We start from the raw sequence: 17725 nt of genomic DNA on the forward strand, positions 1-17725 counted from the left end.
ATAAGATTACATATTACTAGATTGAGACAGTTTTTCCAGTTCACAGACATGTGGTTGAAGGGGTGGCAGTGTGGGGACTTTCAGTAGCAGTTTGACTGAAGTTAGCATCGCTAAGCTGTATTCACTTCCTTGCTCACAGCAGCTTATTATGAATTAGCCTACATTGATGTTTCCTATATATTATTTGTAGTAAAGTTTATTTGAAAAATATATATATATATATATAAATTGAAGAGAGAATAATCATTTACAACTGAGAGGCAAAATGTCCCTACTTCTTCAAATGTGAAATTTGTTGTGCACTTTAAAAATGTAAGTTAAACAACTTTTTTCTTTCCTCTTCTGTTTTGCAACTTCACTTCTCTAGCTGCGTAATATTCTGGTTGACTGTTGAAATTGGTGAAAACTGCTCACTATTTTCCTTATATGTTAGTCAGATAAATGTGCCTGCTAAATCAATAAATGTAGTCTAAATATAATTCGCAGGACAAGGTTTTTTTGTAATTAGGGAAATGTGTAGAACAATGATGCTACAAAAATAACATAATGTAATAATAAATAATATAATATAGTTATTTATAATATAGTTTTCATCATTGAAAGACTGTATCATCCACTGTAATCCATCATGACCCTGATGCAGAACTTAATATTTTGCAAGATGGTCCATTTTGTGAGCAAGATTTTAAGATTTTTGGTCACGTCTTAGACATAAAGAGAACACGGAATGTCAGTTAGTTCTGCAAATACACACAGACACACACATGTTGGGTTTCCACGTTTTATGGGGACTTTCTATAGACATAATGATACTGTACAAACTGTATATTCTCTCCCCTAACACTAACTCTAGCCATCACAGAAAACTTTCTGCATTTTTACATTTGTCAAACAACATCACTTAGTATGATTTATAAGCTGTTTTCCTCATGGGGACCAAAAAAAAAAAAATGTCCCCGCAATGTAGGGAATACCTGAACTACACACACACTCATACGCACACACACCTTATTTAGTATGTTTATTAATCTCAGGTTTTATCATCCTTTTAGGGACTTTTGTCCTTCACAATGTAAGTTAAACCTGTACACACACAAAGTGACTTCATTTCAAACTGCAGATGAACTGATTAAAACAAACCTTCACGGATGATGACAGAATGTACTTTAATTGCCATATCTGGACATACATTTTTACTATGATTTGAAATAAAATGAAAGAAATAAAATGGAAATGTAAAAAATGAGTTCTTGAGTCTCATTCAGCAGATGAAAATCCAGCTCACACTATAATAATGCCAAAACATTTCATCTGGGAACTGGTGGCAAAGGTGGCGCACCTCTGTCTCTCATTCCTGAAAAACAAACAGATATTCTGACATTAAAACAAATTAAAATATACAATTAAAAAATATGCAAAACTTTTACATGTCTACTGTAAAAGCAGAAAAACACAACCAATCATCAAATCCTATGTGGGTGGACATTAGCATCAAACTAGATTCACAACAACACACAATTATAAAGAGCTCTCATTATAGTTCTGCACTGCAGGGCTCACCTTTGCCCCCGGCCTTACTGGGGTAAGACTTAGAGAAGGAGACGTACGGCTCTGGTGGAGGTAATTCAGACAGAGAATGGAAGGAGAACCTCATCCCCCACTCATCTGGATAAGAATACGAAAGAATATGTAAAGCCCAACAGAGTCAGTCGATAACAATTATATTAGCACTCAGTTTTTCAGTAGCACAGATTTGATTCATTTACATATGTAATACCGCATCTGCTGTCGTTAGACATTAAAGGAAAGGTTCACCCACTATGAAAATTCTGTCATCTTTTACTTCCAAACCTGTATGGCTTTCTTTCTTCTCCAGAACACAGTAACCAAACGGTTTCAGTTCCTTGCATTGTATTTTTTGTCTAAAGTCAATGGGAACCGAAACAGTTTGGTTACCCACATTCTTCAAAATATTATCTTTAACATCTCACAGAAGACAGAAAGAAAGTCATACGGTTTTGGAACGACATGCTTTGTTTGCAAAAAATAAAATAAAAAAAATATTAATCTACAACAGTGTTAATCTTTTATTTACAAAATATTAATCTCCAACACACGTTCACGAGAGCACCACGACGCACGCGTGTTGTTGATGTGAGAGCAGATGTTGTTGCAGGAACACGCGTTGGAGATTAACCTTTTAAGACCTGAAGGCTTTTTTAGATTTTTTTTTTTCTGAGCGACATACGCAAAAGTAAAGACTCATAACTCCAAAACTGTAGCAAGGAGAGTCAAAAGGTAGGTATCATTTGATAAAACACATTTTAAATTTTGTAGAAAATATAAATTACATTACATTTGGACATTTTCATGCTGAGAAACTGCTGATAAAAGACAAAAAAAAAAAAAAAAAATATATATATATATATATATATATATATATATTTTTTTTTTTATAATTTTTCTTTTTTTTTATTTGACATGGAATAACTCAGGAAGGCAATAAGATCGGAGAAAATTTCTTTTTTGGTGATGCTCTCCTATATGTGAGCTGCATCTGGTTCAAATTTTGTGGTGATAGCATAAAGTTGAATAAAGTGTTATTCATTTTTTCGCAGCTAGATGGCGCCCACGGGCGGTAAACTCCGGTTTAGAGGCGCTTCTCAGCACACCTTAGGAGTTTTTCAAAGTGATTAGATGCATTAAAAAGCTGTGTTTCTAAGCTTTAAAATGATATCTATTTTGTGTTATTCCACGTTGGAAAACGAACATGGATGGTTCAGGGAACATTGGATACACACTGCATACCGGAAAGATGAGAGACATGTTTTTAGCCAAATATGTTACATCGTTCCGTGAGTAATATCTTGTGATCAACGCAATATATTATGTTGATTTTGGGTTCATTTTAATCGTGAGAGTGAGAATCTGCATTAAATAATGATGTGTTTCTATGATCTGTGCATTTTTCATGAAGTTATGAGCACGTGAAATCTACATATTTGTATTCAGTTAGCGGCTGTGCTGTTTTTCTTGTAAACGCATATTACTCAGACTCATTAGAGGGTGAAAACAACGCAACAGGAGCATGTGGGAGGCTTCATCTGAACGTGTAAAGTCTCTGGTTTTGTATGCAAAAAGAATTTTTGTGCTACCTATATGGGTTCAGTTTTTATTGGCTCTTAAAGAGAGACACGCAAATGGGAGCGTGGGAGCTCCATCGGGTTTTAAAGGGTTAAAAGTTTGTAAATAAATTGGAAACTACGTTTTTACCCTCAAACAAAGCACTCGCATTGCTTCATAAAATTGAAGTTAAACCACTGGACTCACATGGAGTACTTTATGTCTTTCTGTGGCTTGAAAGTGGCAGTTGCATAGGCTGTCAGTGTCAATGGAGGGACAGAATGCTCTCACATTTAATCAGAAATATCTTAATTTGTGCTCCAAAGATGAACGAAGGTCTTACGGGTTTGGAACAACATGATGGTGAGTAATTAATGACTGAATTTTTATTTTAGGGTGAACTATCCCTTTAAGAACACAGAGGTTCTGTGGCAGTCATACCTGTGACAGGTGGTGGAGGGCACTGGTAGCCATTGATGGTGTCGGGGGGAGGTGCGGGAGGGAAGCTGGGCACTCTGGCAGGGTCTGGGGGCAGAGGGGGTCTGCCTGATCCACCGGGACGATTCGGAGGAGGTGCGGGGGGAGACATCCCAGCTCTGTTTCCTCCTCCTGTGGGTGGAGGTGGAAGAGGACCTGGAGGGGAGGTCCAGTCGCATAATGAGGAATCCACAAAATAATAACCTCATAACAGTCAACTGAACCGTGTGTCTACAGGCATTTCCAAATTCACATTTCAATTACCTGAAAAATGGGGAAAATTTTAAAAGTATATTAAGGTGTAATTCCTATTAGTACTAATTACTCCGTTGTGGTCAGTGAGATTTTTTTAAATAATACATTTATTCAGCAAGGACGGATTAAATTGACAGTAAAGACATTTATAATGTCACAAAAGATTTCTATTTTAAATTAATACCAAAAAATAATCCTTTTGAACTTTCTATTAATCAAAGAATCCTGAAAAAAATGTATCACCGTTTCCACAAAAGTATTAAGCAGCACAACTGTTTTCAATATTGATAATAATAAAAACCATTGTTAATAAATGAGCATCAAAAATAATTGATACCTTAGCTCAAATCATCATATAGGAATGATTTCTGAAGGATCATGTGACACTGAAGACTGGAGTAATGATGCTGAAAATTCAGCTTTGATCACAGAAATAAATTACATTTTAAATGATAATAAAACAGAAAATTGTTATTTTAAATGCTAACATTTTTTTTCAAATATTACTGTTTTACTCTATTTTTATTTGGAAAAATGAAAATACTTTTTTCAACAATTTTACCAACCCTAAACTTTTGAACAAAAAATATGAAATATTTTATTAAATAAAAGCAATATTAACCTCAGTTTTTTAAAGATAGATGTCATATTAGTTAGTCATACTAGTTGCATTTTAATTAATGTCACTACTTTGGTTTGAGCAGATGTTGCCATTTCCGTTATATCATGGCAAAACATGTTTTGGTGTTTCATATGACCTCAATATCACTTTCCATCTTGTCAGTCTTGTGTAATAATCATATAGTCAATATGTATAACCCTAATAACCCTAATAAATGCCTTATTTGCATCTTTTACGTAACCCGTCCGCCATATCTGTCTGTGAACATGCGAAACAAGTTGACTAAGCACCTGCAATCTAGATATATACGCATGGATGAATATCTAGTATATCTGCAATAGACATCAGTAGATGATTTTCATAGGATTTGGTTTATCATTAATGTTAGATAATTCTGCATATGCAAAAAAACGGTTATTAGTGTTTAAAAACCTGTAATATTGAGTACATTTTAAATCACAAGCCAACACATTCCCACCTGTGAAAGGTTATCATTTCTTCAGGAATTTAAATATCTGGGGGTTTTACAACCAGAGGCTGCACAATGTTGTGGCATCTTGGAAAACTCATTGATTTTTACTGTGAGTGATGACAGCATCTGAAATGATGACTGTTCCAAGATGGCGGATGCGTTGACATTTCTGGAGCGCTCAAATGTGTCATCTACATATATCTATGATGTAAACTATATTATCGGCCAGTGACATATTGTAAGTTGGATTATATAGAGGGTGCTTCTCAATACTCAAATTGATGCTTCCTCATTTCCTCGGTTCTCTATCCTCCAGCTCGTGACCCGGAAACCGATCGAACTTGGTTTTCTTGAAGGACGTCTCAATTCTCTAATTGCGCCGTGAGGAGGCGAGGAATGAGGAGCGAGGAAGCTTCCTGAGGAGTCATGAGCGAGAACACAGGTGTATCCTTCCCTCACATCCTAATGGGGTGGAGCTAAGACACATGGAAAGGGAACGAGGATGCACAAATTAGAAATGAGAAGCACCCAGAGAATTGAGATGTCCTTCAAGATGGCTGAGTTCAATCGGTTTCTGGGTCACAGGCTGGAGGATGCAGGAGCGAGGAAACGAGGAAGCATCAATTTGAGTATTGAGAAGCACCCACAGTATATCCAAAGTTACCTGCAATATACAGTACAACCACGTATATCGTCACAAATGTAAACTACGTTATCACCCAGCTCTCTATATAAAGTTGCATATTTATGTTTAATATACTATATTATTGCCCAGTTCTATTCTGCTAAATGCAGGCATGAAGATATTAAAGGGTTAGTTCACCCAAAAATGAAAATTCTGTCATTAATTACTCACCCTCATGTCGTTCCACACCCGTAAGACCTTCATTCATCTTTGTAACACAAATTAAGATATTTTTGATAAAATCCGATGGTTCAGTCAGGCCTGCATTGCCAGCAAGATAATTAACACTTTCAATGCCCAGAAAGCTACTAAAGATGTATTTAAAACAGTTCATGTGACTACAGTGGTTCAGCCTTAAAGGGGGGTATCACACATAGTTTCTGCCAATCTCATGTTAATCTTGAGTACCTATAGAGTAGTATAGCATCCTTCATATCGCCAAAAAGTCTTTAGTTTTATCATATCTATAAAAGATACATACGCTGTACCGAGTCTTTCCGAAAACAGCCGAGTGCCTGGAGGCGTGTCGTGTGAGCGGAGATAGAGTGACGAGCTGTCACAAGCACGCGCAGCTTTTGCGTTGAGATCGGCTGCAAGCTATCAATGGTCAGCTAAACAAATATATTTAAACACACGCAATACACCATTGCATTATCCATGGATAACTCTTGAATCACTATAATGAATATAGGTTTATGAAACCATAAGCGCCGATCCTGAGGGCTCGAACAGCCACGGAAAAACACGAGATATTCTTCATTCATTTTAACCAATAAAAAAAAAAATGCGATTGCAACTATCAGTTTCTATGGTTATTTTAATGACAATTATCGAGAGTACATCAATGTAATGCATGAGAACAAAACTCTCAGCTCCACTTAACGCTGGGTTCTTTGGGAAGCAAGGTTATCTTTCCCTCACAACCAAAAACACACTTCTTTGGTGACATTGTTGATTTTGTGAAGTCCTGTGACCTGTGCAGCGCTGCCGACGACTTCCGTAAAGCCGAACGCGCGTTGATGGGTGTGCTCTTGCTCTCTCTCTGGTCGACGTGTGCGCCCGAAGTTCGTGAGGATTTGGAAGAGTATTTTTGGCACAGAAATACTCCGTCATACGTCCAACTCGTGTTTTGAAACTTTGGCCATGTTTAGCATGAGAATCCAACTCTTTAACAGTGTAAATAAGCCAGAATGCATGAAATAGCATTATACCCCCCTTAATGTAATGTTATGATTATACTTTTTGTGCACCAAAAAAACAAAATAACGACATTATTCAACAATATCTAGTGATGGTCGATTTCAAAACACTGCTTCATGAAGCTTCGAAGCTTTACAAATCTTTTGTTTTGATTCAGTGGTTCGGAGCGTGTATCAAACTGCCAAAGTCACTCAAAGTCAATGGTGGTGAACCATTGAAATTTCGAAACACTTATGACGTAACGAAGCCTCGTTTACTGAAATCACGTGAATCCTTGATTCGAAATAACAGATTCGTAAAGCTTCATGAAGCAGTGTTTTGAAATCGCCCATCACTAGATATTGTCATAAAGTCGTTATTTTGTTTTTTGTTTTTTGGCGCACAGAAAGTATTCTCGTTACTTCATAACATTATGGTTGAACCACTGTAGTCACATGAACTGTTTTAAATATGTTTTTAGTAGCTTTCTGGGCATTGAAAGTGTTAATTGTCTTGCTGTCAATGCAGGCCTGACTGAACCATCGGATTTTATCAAAAATATCTTAATTTGTGTTCCGAAGATGAACGAAGGTCTTACGGGTGTAGAACGAAATGAGGGTGAGTAATTAATGACAGAATTTACATTTTTGGGTGAACTAACCCATTAAGATTTTATAAACATTAACATCATAATTTTCTGTAAAATCATCATAAAATTGTGAAAAGTGCCATACAAATAAAATTGACATGAAATTTGACAATATTGTGTCAGTAAAAAAAATATTGTGTCAGTAAAAAATGAACTGCGAAAACAGGAATGACCTTCCACATACCTGACCGTATGGATGGGCTCCGTCCCGATGGAGGAGGCCTCTCATTGGGCGGTGGTGGCAGTGGGCTGGAGCGTCCAGGTGGAGGCGGAGGAGGAAGGCTGTTTCTTGGACTGCCTCTAGTGTTGGGCTCCTCCCTTGGGGATGGTGGGATGGGTGGAGCCCCCCCTCTTCCTGGAGGTAAGGATGGAGGCGGATTACCCATAGGCCTCTGAGAACTCAATGGTTTACTCTCAGTTGATGGTGGTGGTGGTGGTAATGGGCCATCTCGAGAAAATGGCGCTCTGCTTCCTCCAGTGGGTGGTGGAGGGGGAGGGAAGTCATCTGAGGGCCTGCTAGGGATTGTGGGTAATGGCGGCCGGGCACTTGCAGGCATTGGCGCTGGAGGGAAAGAAGATGGACCATTTCGAGAAAATGACGCTCTGCTGCCTCCAGTGGGTGGTGGAGGGGGAGGGAAGTCATCTGAGGGCCTGCTAGGGATTGTGGGTAATGGCGGCCGGGCACTTGTAGGCATTGGTGCTGGAGGGAAAGAAGATGGACCATTTCGAGAAAATGACGCTCTGCTTCCTCCAGTGGGTGGTGGAGGGGGAGGGAAGTCATCTGAGGGCCTGCTAGGGATTGTGGGTAATGACGGCCGGGCACTTGCAGGCATTGGTGGTGGAGGGAAAGAAGACTGGGACTCCCTCGGGGCGGGAGGAAGGCTTGGACGTCTGCCTGGCTGGCTTGGGGGTTGTGCAGAAGGTGAGGAACTTGACGGTCGGTTTCCAGGTAGAGGTGGTGGGCCGCCAGGAGAGCTGTGCTGGGATGGGCGTGCTACTGATGGTACAGGTGGTGGTCCAGCCCTCCCAGGAGAAGGTCGTCCAGAGACTGGGACTGGGGGTCTGCTTCCTGCTGGGTTGCTGGGCGCTGGGAATCTCCCGGTTGTGGGAGGCATTGGTGCTCTTACTGTTTTAACGGCACCAAAAAACAAATAAGAAGAAAAGTACAGATTCAGTTTTTGTCAATGCAAAAAATAATAGGACTAAATTAGGGTTATTATTGTATTATACAGGTATAGTATAGCATAACATAGCATAGCATAGCATTGTATAGTGTAGTATAGTATATCATAGTAGACCTACACTACCAGTCAAAAGTTTGGAAACATTACTATTTTTAATGTTTTTGAACGAAGTCTGTTATGCTCATTAAGGCTGCATTTATTTCATAATAAATACAGAAAAAACAATATTGTGAAATATTATTACAATTTAAAATTATGGTTTTCTATTTTAATATACTTTAAAATATAATTTATTTCTGTGGTGCAAAGCTGAATTTTCAGCATCATTACTCCAGTCTTCAGTGTCACATGATCCTTCAGAAATCATTGTAATATGATGATTTGATACTCAATTATTATCAATGTTGAAAACAGTTGTGTTGCTTAATATGTTTTTGGAACCTGTGATACTTTTTCAGGATTCACTGATGAATAAAAGGTTAAAAAGAACAGTATTTATTCAAAATATAAATCTTTTCTAACAATATAAATCTTTACTATCACTTTTTATCAATTTAACACATCCATGCTGAATAAAAGTATTAATTTCTTTCAAAAAAAAAGAAAAAAAAATTACTGACCCCAAACTCTTGAATGGTAGTGTATATTGTTACAAAAGATTTCTATTTTAAATAAATGCTGATATTTTTAAACTTTTTATTCATCAAAGAATCTGAAAAAGTATCACAGGTTATAAAATAATATTAAGCAGCACAACTGTTTTCAACATTGATAATAAATCAGCATATTACAATGATTTCTGAAGGATCATGTGACACTGAAGACTGGAGTAATGATGCTGAAAATTCAGCTTTGATCACAGGAATAAATTATATTTTAAAGTATATTAAAATAGAAAACCATAATTTTAAATTGCAATAATATTTCACAATATTATTGTTTTTTCTGTATTTATTATGAAGTAAATGCAGCCTTAATGAGCATAAGAGACTTCGTTCAAAAATATTAAAAACAGTAATGTTTCCAAACTTTTGACTGGTACTGTATATCATAGTAAAGAATAGTATAAACACATTTTGATTTCATTTTTTCACATTGCAAAAAAAAAAAAAAATTAAATTATAAATTCTTATTAAATTCATCTTAATATAAATAGTATAGTATAAAATAGTATATGTAATATTTATATTTCATTTTTATTTATTTTTAGATTTTTACCCCTTTAATTTAAGGCTTGAATGTAGTATTAATTAATACTAAATATGATTTTTTTTTTAAATGATTACCGTTGTTGCCTCCTGATGATCTCAGTCTTGGCATTCCACCCTGAAACAGCCCACCCAGTCCACCTGGAGCTCCACCCCCAAAACCTCCTCCACCTCCTCCTCCTCCTCCTCCCCCTCCTCCGCCTCCTTTTGGCTCTGTGTAAATTTAAAAAAAAATCAATTAATACTTATATAAATTAATTGCTTTTATTTACTTATAAATAAAATAAAAGGTATCACTTAATGCTTCAGATTGTCTTTGGCTATACATTCCTAAAGTCACCATGAAATCAATATTGACCATTCAGATTTTTTAAGGAATATTGCAGTATTTGTTGTTTATCCGTGCACATCGGGTTTTTTATTTATTTATTTTTTATTCATGCACCCACTGTAGTGCCTGGACCAGTGTTGTTGGGATGTCTAAGACTGATTCTGTCAGGAATCTCGGCAGGGCGGGGCAACCTGTCACTAGCAAACCGACCAATAGCAAACCAGAAGAACCATTTGTGGTTCTCCAGTGAACAGTTCTTAAAAGAACAGTTTTTCTTAGTTTAAAGAACATTTTGTGCGATGGAAGGTTTCATGGATTTTAAAAGTTTTTCATGGAACCATCAATTTTTAAGAGTGTAATATATATATATATATATATATTACAAAAAATATTGCACAAAACAAGTTTAACTCACTGTCCAGAATTGGGCTGCTCCGATCATTGGTGACTGCTTTCTTCAGTCGAGCCCCTTTGCTGATATCTGACAGTAAAGCATTTCTCCCTTGCTGCTCATTTCTGCTCAGATTCGGCTTCTCTGTGTTTGCCTGTGAAAGTAAATGTAAATTAGAGAGGCTCCATAAACACAACTCAAAATAGATGTTGAATACCAAGAACTTTGAATAGTATTACGGCATATGTTACATAATTAGGCTACACATGTTACACAATGCCATATTGTGTGCATTTGTGACCACACATGGTTCAAACAGAAGTAAGAAAGTACAGTCTTTCATCAGTACTTAATTGTGATGACACTTATATTGCCGTCATCAGGCTCTATATATTTTAACTTATTTATGGGAAAGAAATTGACACGCTTATTGTTATTTGCTAGTTATTAGCTATTTTTGCTCTGATCTCTAACCCCATAATGTTCAGTGGTTGAAACAATAAAAACAGAATTTTGGTCAATTATAAACTTTCTCCAGTGTCTATTTAAATTATATAAATTAAACTTATGGTTGAAATACAGTGCATTAGGGTTTGTTGTTGTTGTTTTACGATAAATAACAACTGGTACTTGGAGCAAGGCTATAGAGAGCTGCAGGGATGTTGTATTTTTGTAGGCCACAACCCGTAAACAAGTATTTTAGCACTTGTGGTGTCATCATCCTGAAGTCAGTGGGGGTTTTTAAAAAAAATTTTTTTTTTTTGTTAAATTCCTGAAATAAGTCTAGTGAACACTAGTCTCAGCCTCAAACATCACGCTCACGGGCCGTTGGCTGAAAGTCTGATGCATATGGCACAGAAAATGGGAAACACTTCAAGAGTTTTGAAGTCATCATCTGATTAGTTGAATTCTACAGGGTTTCCGTGTGTGTCGCGTTCTTTAACAGTCTGCCTGCCTGGAAACAAAGCTGTCATGATGACAAACCCCCTCTTGCAAGAAGAAAGCGTGGTTGAGCGCTTCAACTAAACGCTGGATTTTCAAAAGTATAAAGTTCAAGGCAGCATCATTGCTGCAGTAAACTTGCGTCATTGTGGGGACATTGACTTTATATTTTCACACCCCTAAACATGACTCTGAACAAAACGAACTGTGATTGGTTGCTTCACATGTCGGTCATATGTCCTCATGAAAGCTGCCATGGAGTCCAGACCTTCTGCCGTCAGTCTGAATGTCTGGCTACGCAAGACTAGCTTTGCGTCTGAAATCAAATACTTATAATATATAGTACACCAAAATAGTATGTCCGAATACATAGCATTTGAAAAACAGTAGGTGAAAAGTACTCGGATGACCTACTACTTCCGCCGATATTCTGAAGTGTGCATACGATGGACACTTTACTATCCCATGAGGCCATGAGGCCATATTCATACTTATATAGAACATACTTTTTTAACAGTCGTAAAGTAAATTCAAATTCAAATACAATAAATAAATAAACATCATCACACAACTCAAACTGTCAGGTAAAATGTCTTTAAATAAAACCTGAAAGAGCTGTCAGAAGCTTAATTTTGGTGATGTTGAAGTCATGTGATTGTGGTGTAGTTCGTTTATAGCCTTCGTTTAGCTTTTTACTTCTGCCGATTGTATTTACACTTCAAAATTCATCAAATTTGTGAAGATGAGCCCATGATGACTCATTTTCACAGTTATCAACATCACAAATCGAGTAAAACGTGAGGGCAAATTTGACAACTTTCTCTCTTCTGACTGCTGTTTTCAATCTCTCACTTGAGCATTTGGTTTATGTGAGATCCTGTTCTATTTCATACAAATTAACTAGGTAACACTTTATTTTACAGTGTCCTTGTTACATGTAGTTACTGTAGTAATAAATTAAGCATAATTACATGCAACTAACCCCAAACCAAAGCCCAATCCTAACCCTAACCTTATAGTAAGTACATGTAGTTAATTATTACACAGTACTTAAATGCGTAATTACACTGTAACACGGACACCTTAAAATAAAGTGTAATCATGAACTATTAACATAATCATTATGAAAATACTTGTACAGTTGCAAGAAAAAGTATGTGAACCACTTGCAGAATCTGTGAAAATGTGAATAATTTTAACAAAATAAAGGAGATAATACAAAATGCATGTTATTTTTTATTTAGTACTCTCCTGAGTAAGGTATTTTACATAAAAGATGTTTACATATAATCCATAAGACAAAAAAATAGCTGTATTTATTAAAATGACCCGATTCATAAGTATGTGAACCACTGATTCTTAATACTGTGTGTAGTTACCTGGATGATCTACGACTGTTTTTTTGTTTTGTGATGGTTGTTCATGAGTCCCTTGTTTGTTCTGAGCAGTTAAACTGAGCTCTGTTCTTCAGAAAAATCCTCCAGGTCCTGCAGATTCTTCAGTTTTCCAGCATCTTTTGCATATTTGAACCCTTTTCAGCAGTGACTGTATGATTTTGAGATTCATCTTTCACACCGAGGACAATTGAGGGACTATTAAAAAAGGTTCAAACATTCACTGATGCTCCAGAAGGAAACATGATGTATTAATAGACGGGGGGTGAAAACATTTGGAATTTGAAGATCAAGGTAAATTGTATTTAATTTGTCTTCCGGGAAACATGAAAGTATCTTCTGTTGCTTCCCAAGGGCAGTACTAAGTGAAAAAAATGTAAATTTAAACAAAATAAGAAAAATTTGGACATCGTCATCCTGTTCAAAAGTTTTCACCCCCCGACTCTTAATGCATCGTGTTTCCTTCTGGAGCATCAGTGAATGTTTGAACCTTTTTTAAAAGTTATTTTTGAGTCCTTCAATTGTCCTCGGTGTGAAAGATGAATCTCAAAATCATACAGTCACTGCTGGAAAGGGTTCAAATATGCAAAAGATGCTGGAAAACTGAAGAATCTGCAGGACCTGGAGGATTTTTCTGAAGAACAGAGCTCAGTTTAACTGCTCAGAACAAACAAGGGACTCATGAACAACCATCACAAAACAAAAAAAACAGTTGTAGATCATCCAGGTAACCACACACAGTATTAAGAACCAATGGTTCACAAACTTTTGAACGGGGTTATTTTAATAAATTCAGCTATTTTTTTGTCTTGTGGATTATATGTAAACATCTTTTATGTAAAATGTCTTACTCAGGAGAGTACTAAATAAAAAAAAAAACTCCTTTATTTTGTTAAAATTATTCACAATTTTACAGATTCTGCAAGTGGTTCACATACTTTTTCTTGCAACTGTATTTGGTCCAGTATAAATATTTTGATATTTTTAAATACTAATTTAAGCTATTTATGAAAATCTGTAAATCTGAACAATGGTAACATACCACAGCAAAGGTTGGAGGGGGGCCGGGAGGGGGTGGGGGTGGAGGTCCAGACATAGTTTGTTTTCTGTCCTGTTTTGTTTCACTTTTAACCTAAAAGACTGTGAAAAAACAAAAATACAACACATTAGCAACTAATCAACAATAACCAAGCTGATAAGGAGGTTGAGGAAGTTTCACACTAGCGCATTCTCTGAAGACACATACCTCACGTCAGCTGTTTTTGTTGCAATTCCCGTTAAGTCGCAAATTAAAAGATATGATATCAAAAGACACACACACACACATTGATACCTCAAACTTATTTTTTTGTAGTTTAAATACACTTGTGAAAAAGAAGTGTTTTGAAAGTGCACTTCTAGTGTACTTTAAAACCCAAAAAGTGTATTTTTGGTCCCACTTTATATTAGGTGGCCTTAACTACTATGTACTTACATCAAAAAATAAGTACAACATACTTATTGGGTTCATATTAAATTGCAAAACATTTTTGCTGCTATTGAGGTGGGATACGGGTAAGGTTAGGGAAAGCTTTGGTGGTATGGGAAGGTTTAAGAGTAGGGGTAAGGTGTAAGGGATGGGCCAACAGTGTATAAATGTAATTACAGAAATTAATTACAGATGTAATTACATGCAGGTGTTTTTAAAATATAAGTACAACGTAAAACATGTATGTACACAATAAGTGCATTGTATCAAATGTAGTTAAGGCCACTTAATATAAAGTGGGACCCTATTTTTTAAAAGCTGTACTTGCAGACCAATAATGATATTAATGAAATGAAAAGGCCATTTAAGTGCACTTAAAAGACACTTTCATGATTATGTTTCTTAACACATTTTTTAAAAAGTGCACTTTGTAATAATGTCTAAAAGTTTTATTGTAAAGTACATTTTAAATCATTATGTTTAATAATCTTTTGTCCTGCTTTAAGGAAGTACACTTATTTTGTTGACTAACATACTAAAGTACTTGATTTTAAATGTACTAAATTGCAGCTTCATCATCACAAATGTGTAATTACAAATATATTTAAATACGACATACAAGTTTCAACAGAAATGAAATTAAAGCACATTTTAGTTTAACCATATTCTGTCAAAACAAGTAACAAGTTCAGCTAACCATAAGAAAGTGCCAAAACAGCAGGTGTTCACTATATTAGGGTCACATGTGAAAAACAAAAAAATAAAAAAGAGATGTTATGCTACAAAGATCTCGCACATGATTATCTTTTGCTCAAACCAAGCTCAAGTTTTACCCTATGAATTTCATGAAAGATACGACACAACTGTCTTTTGACTGCTGTTGTACAGCTGTGACCTGATTACTTGTGTGCATCACTGTGGATATTTTACATAAGCAGCAAAATCATGACATGCCGTGTTGCTTCTCTTAAATTCAGAGTGGCTTCAGGCAGATGCTGGCACAGAGCCCCTCATTTCCTTATAACAGCAGAACTGCTACTGAAAAAAACACAAGAACCACACAAGAAACCAAAACCCTACCTACCAACACCCTCTAGTAACCACCCAGAACAGCTTCTCAATCGATTTCTAATGTTCTCACAACCATCAAGCAACTAATCAGTACACCTTAGCAAGAGCATAGCAAACACTGGGAAAGTTGCCAGCATGTGACCAATAGATTTGTATGAGCAAACAACACTCACATTTTTATCTTCAGGAATGTAACAACTTACCTTCCTTATATCTGTGTGATTTGTTATCCAGAGGCAAAAATTTGACCTGCTTCAAGCTGTTATACTCAACTGTCAAATGCTCTTATCTGGTTCTCAGATGATCACACTGAGACCAAATACTTCCTGCTCAAGTGTTTTTAAGAAGAAGAAAAAAAGCTCATTTTACAGTAACAGACCTGAGCTTACCTCTAACCTCAGTCTGTTGCTATTTACAATATTGTAGTGTCTCTTCAGTGGCAAATTCATGGCAATATAAATCAGGTGTGAGAGAAAAATATTCATCCTTTTCATAAATTAAACTCTCAAATGTCGTAAAATTTGTTTAGCTTTGAATCTTTTCTATCTCAGCATACCATTCAAAGGTTCTTATGTTCACCAAGACTGCATTTATTTGATCAAAAATGCACAGTAAAAACAGTAATATTGTGAAATATTTTTAATATTTAAAAATAACTGTTTTCTATGTGAAATTTAAAATGTAATTTATTTCTGTGATCAAAGCTGAATTTTCAGCATCATTATTCCAGTCTTCAGTGTCACATGATCCTTCAGAAATCATTCTAATATGTGGATTTGAGCTCAAGAAATGTCAATGTTGAAAACAGCTGCTTCATATTTTTATGAAACCACAGTACATTTTGTTCCAGGATGTTTTAATGAACAGAAAGCTCAAAAGAACAGCATTTATTTAAATTAGAAATATTTTGTAACATTATAAATGTCTTTTATGTTACTTCAGATCAATTTGATGCATTCTTGCTGAATAAAAGTATTCATTTATTTAAAAAAAAAAAAAAGAAAAACTTAAAAAAAAAAAAAAATCTGACCCCCAAACTTTGAGATATTTTCTACATTGCTCTGTAAGGACAAATGCTCTACAATATACTTAATTTTTGCTTTATTTATTAAGACATTAACTTTACTTTTATTTTAAATATTTGCATTCAAATTGTGTATCCTGTTCTCCAGTTGCTAGCTGTCAAAGAACAATTATGACAAATAATACATCATGATTTGCATTGAAAATTCTCTTTTTATGAGGAGAAATGTAAGATAACACGGCATATAAGCAGATTATTATGGTCTTGTTCAGAAGCTGTGTGAAAACCCAGAAAGCGAGTTACATTTCCTCCGTTGAGTTTCCTCTGTGGTTAAGCACAGTTAGAGAAGCAGCAGCTTAAAAAGTGACACTAACTTTCATTCAACAAGAAATGCTCACTAGCCTTTACCAGGATACTTCATCACTCCCTCACAAGCTTCACTCCATCGTTTTCACACTTAAAGAAAGACTCACCTTTGTCTGAACATTTGGAGCCACCAGATCCAAGGTTTTGTTGAATGTTGCGCTGCACTTCCTATCTGTGTCCACAAGCCAATCAGAGTTTGCAGTGGTGCTACAAAGAGTTTTCATGCAACAGAACGAGCTGATGATCACAGCATGCAAACGAATGTGACCACATGCATTTCCTCACACAATGTCTGTGTCAGAGTGAGATTAGCCAGGCGAGGGCTGTTATGAACTTCAACGACTGAGAACATTAACAGAAACAGGAACTATAAATGACTAATTTGGAGAAAATAGATCTGACTCTGGTCTCTTCGTGCTGCTGACACTGAGCTTGCATCAAATCAGCCCTCAGTGAACATTTTTGAGCAAATCTATAAATTTATGGATTTAGTAAATCTCTGATATTAGGTTACCTTAGTGAGGTCTACACAGTCTAGTAAACATGTGTGACTGAAATAAACTAGTTGTTGCCTTAAGTAAACAAACCACATAACAAGCACATTTCAGCATAACTAAATTCTGGGTTAAGTTTATCACTGAAAAATAGATTTATTTATTTATTTTCAAATTTACAGAAAGTAATTGTATGCGTATATATATTTGAATGTCATTGCACTGGATACCAAAATATCAAAGCAATTGTCTCTGTGCTCAAATGCTGCAGGAGCTCTTCTCAGAACTAACTTCACTTTTCTGAGTCCTTTTTGCTCAGTGACTTTTAATCAGCTGATGTCAAGTTTGTTGAATATGGAAAAGCATAGTGTAATACTATTTTTGCTATAC

At 35.9% G+C, this 17725-nt stretch overlaps 1 protein-coding gene across 2 annotated transcripts; it reads right to left on the reverse strand.

The window, feature by feature from the left end:
* Window positions 1-1006: 1006 nt before the first annotated feature.
* wipf1a (WAS/WASL interacting protein family, member 1a) lies at window positions 1007-17191 on the reverse strand. 2 transcript variants are annotated; one of them, XM_051906264.1, is made up of 8 exons: window positions 16949-17191; window positions 13955-14052; window positions 10601-10730; window positions 9933-10067; window positions 7647-8588; window positions 3565-3756; window positions 1561-1665; window positions 1007-1354 (listed from the first exon to the last, which is right to left on the reverse strand). In XM_051906264.1, exons 2-8 carry the CDS (start codon window positions 14006-14008, stop codon window positions 1308-1310), a joined length of 1605 nt encoding a protein of 534 aa, XP_051762224.1. In that variant the 5' UTR covers window positions 14009-14052; window positions 16949-17191; the 3' UTR covers window positions 1007-1307. The 2 variants fall into 2 exon arrangements, with proteins under 2 accessions (XP_051762224.1, XP_051762225.1); XM_051906265.1 differs by lacking the exon at window positions 16949-17191 and adding an exon at window positions 15655-15800.
* Window positions 17192-17725: the final 534 nt, after the last annotated feature.

The sequence above is a fragment of the Ctenopharyngodon idella genome, chromosome 9 (assembly GCF_019924925.1).
Source record: "Ctenopharyngodon idella isolate HZGC_01 chromosome 9, HZGC01, whole genome shotgun sequence".
Classification (NCBI taxonomy): Eukaryota; Metazoa; Chordata; class Actinopteri; order Cypriniformes; family Xenocyprididae; genus Ctenopharyngodon; species Ctenopharyngodon idella.

What these genes read in the sequence shown, in the direction of transcription:
- wipf1a (XM_051906264.1), bottom strand. Translation starts at nt 14,008, where the DNA reads ATGTCTGGACCTCCACCCCCACCCCCTCCCGGCCCCCCTCCAACCTTT. An exon ending in GAGCCCATCCATACGGTCAG is followed by an intron (nt 3,757 to 7,646) that starts GTATGTGGAAGG and finishes CCTCCCCTCCAG; the next exon opens with GTCCTCTTCCACCTCCACCC. An exon ending in CCCTCCACCACCTGTCACAG is followed by an intron (nt 1,666 to 3,564) that starts GTATGACTGCCA and finishes ATTCTTATCCAG; the next exon opens with ATGAGTGGGGGATGAGGTTC.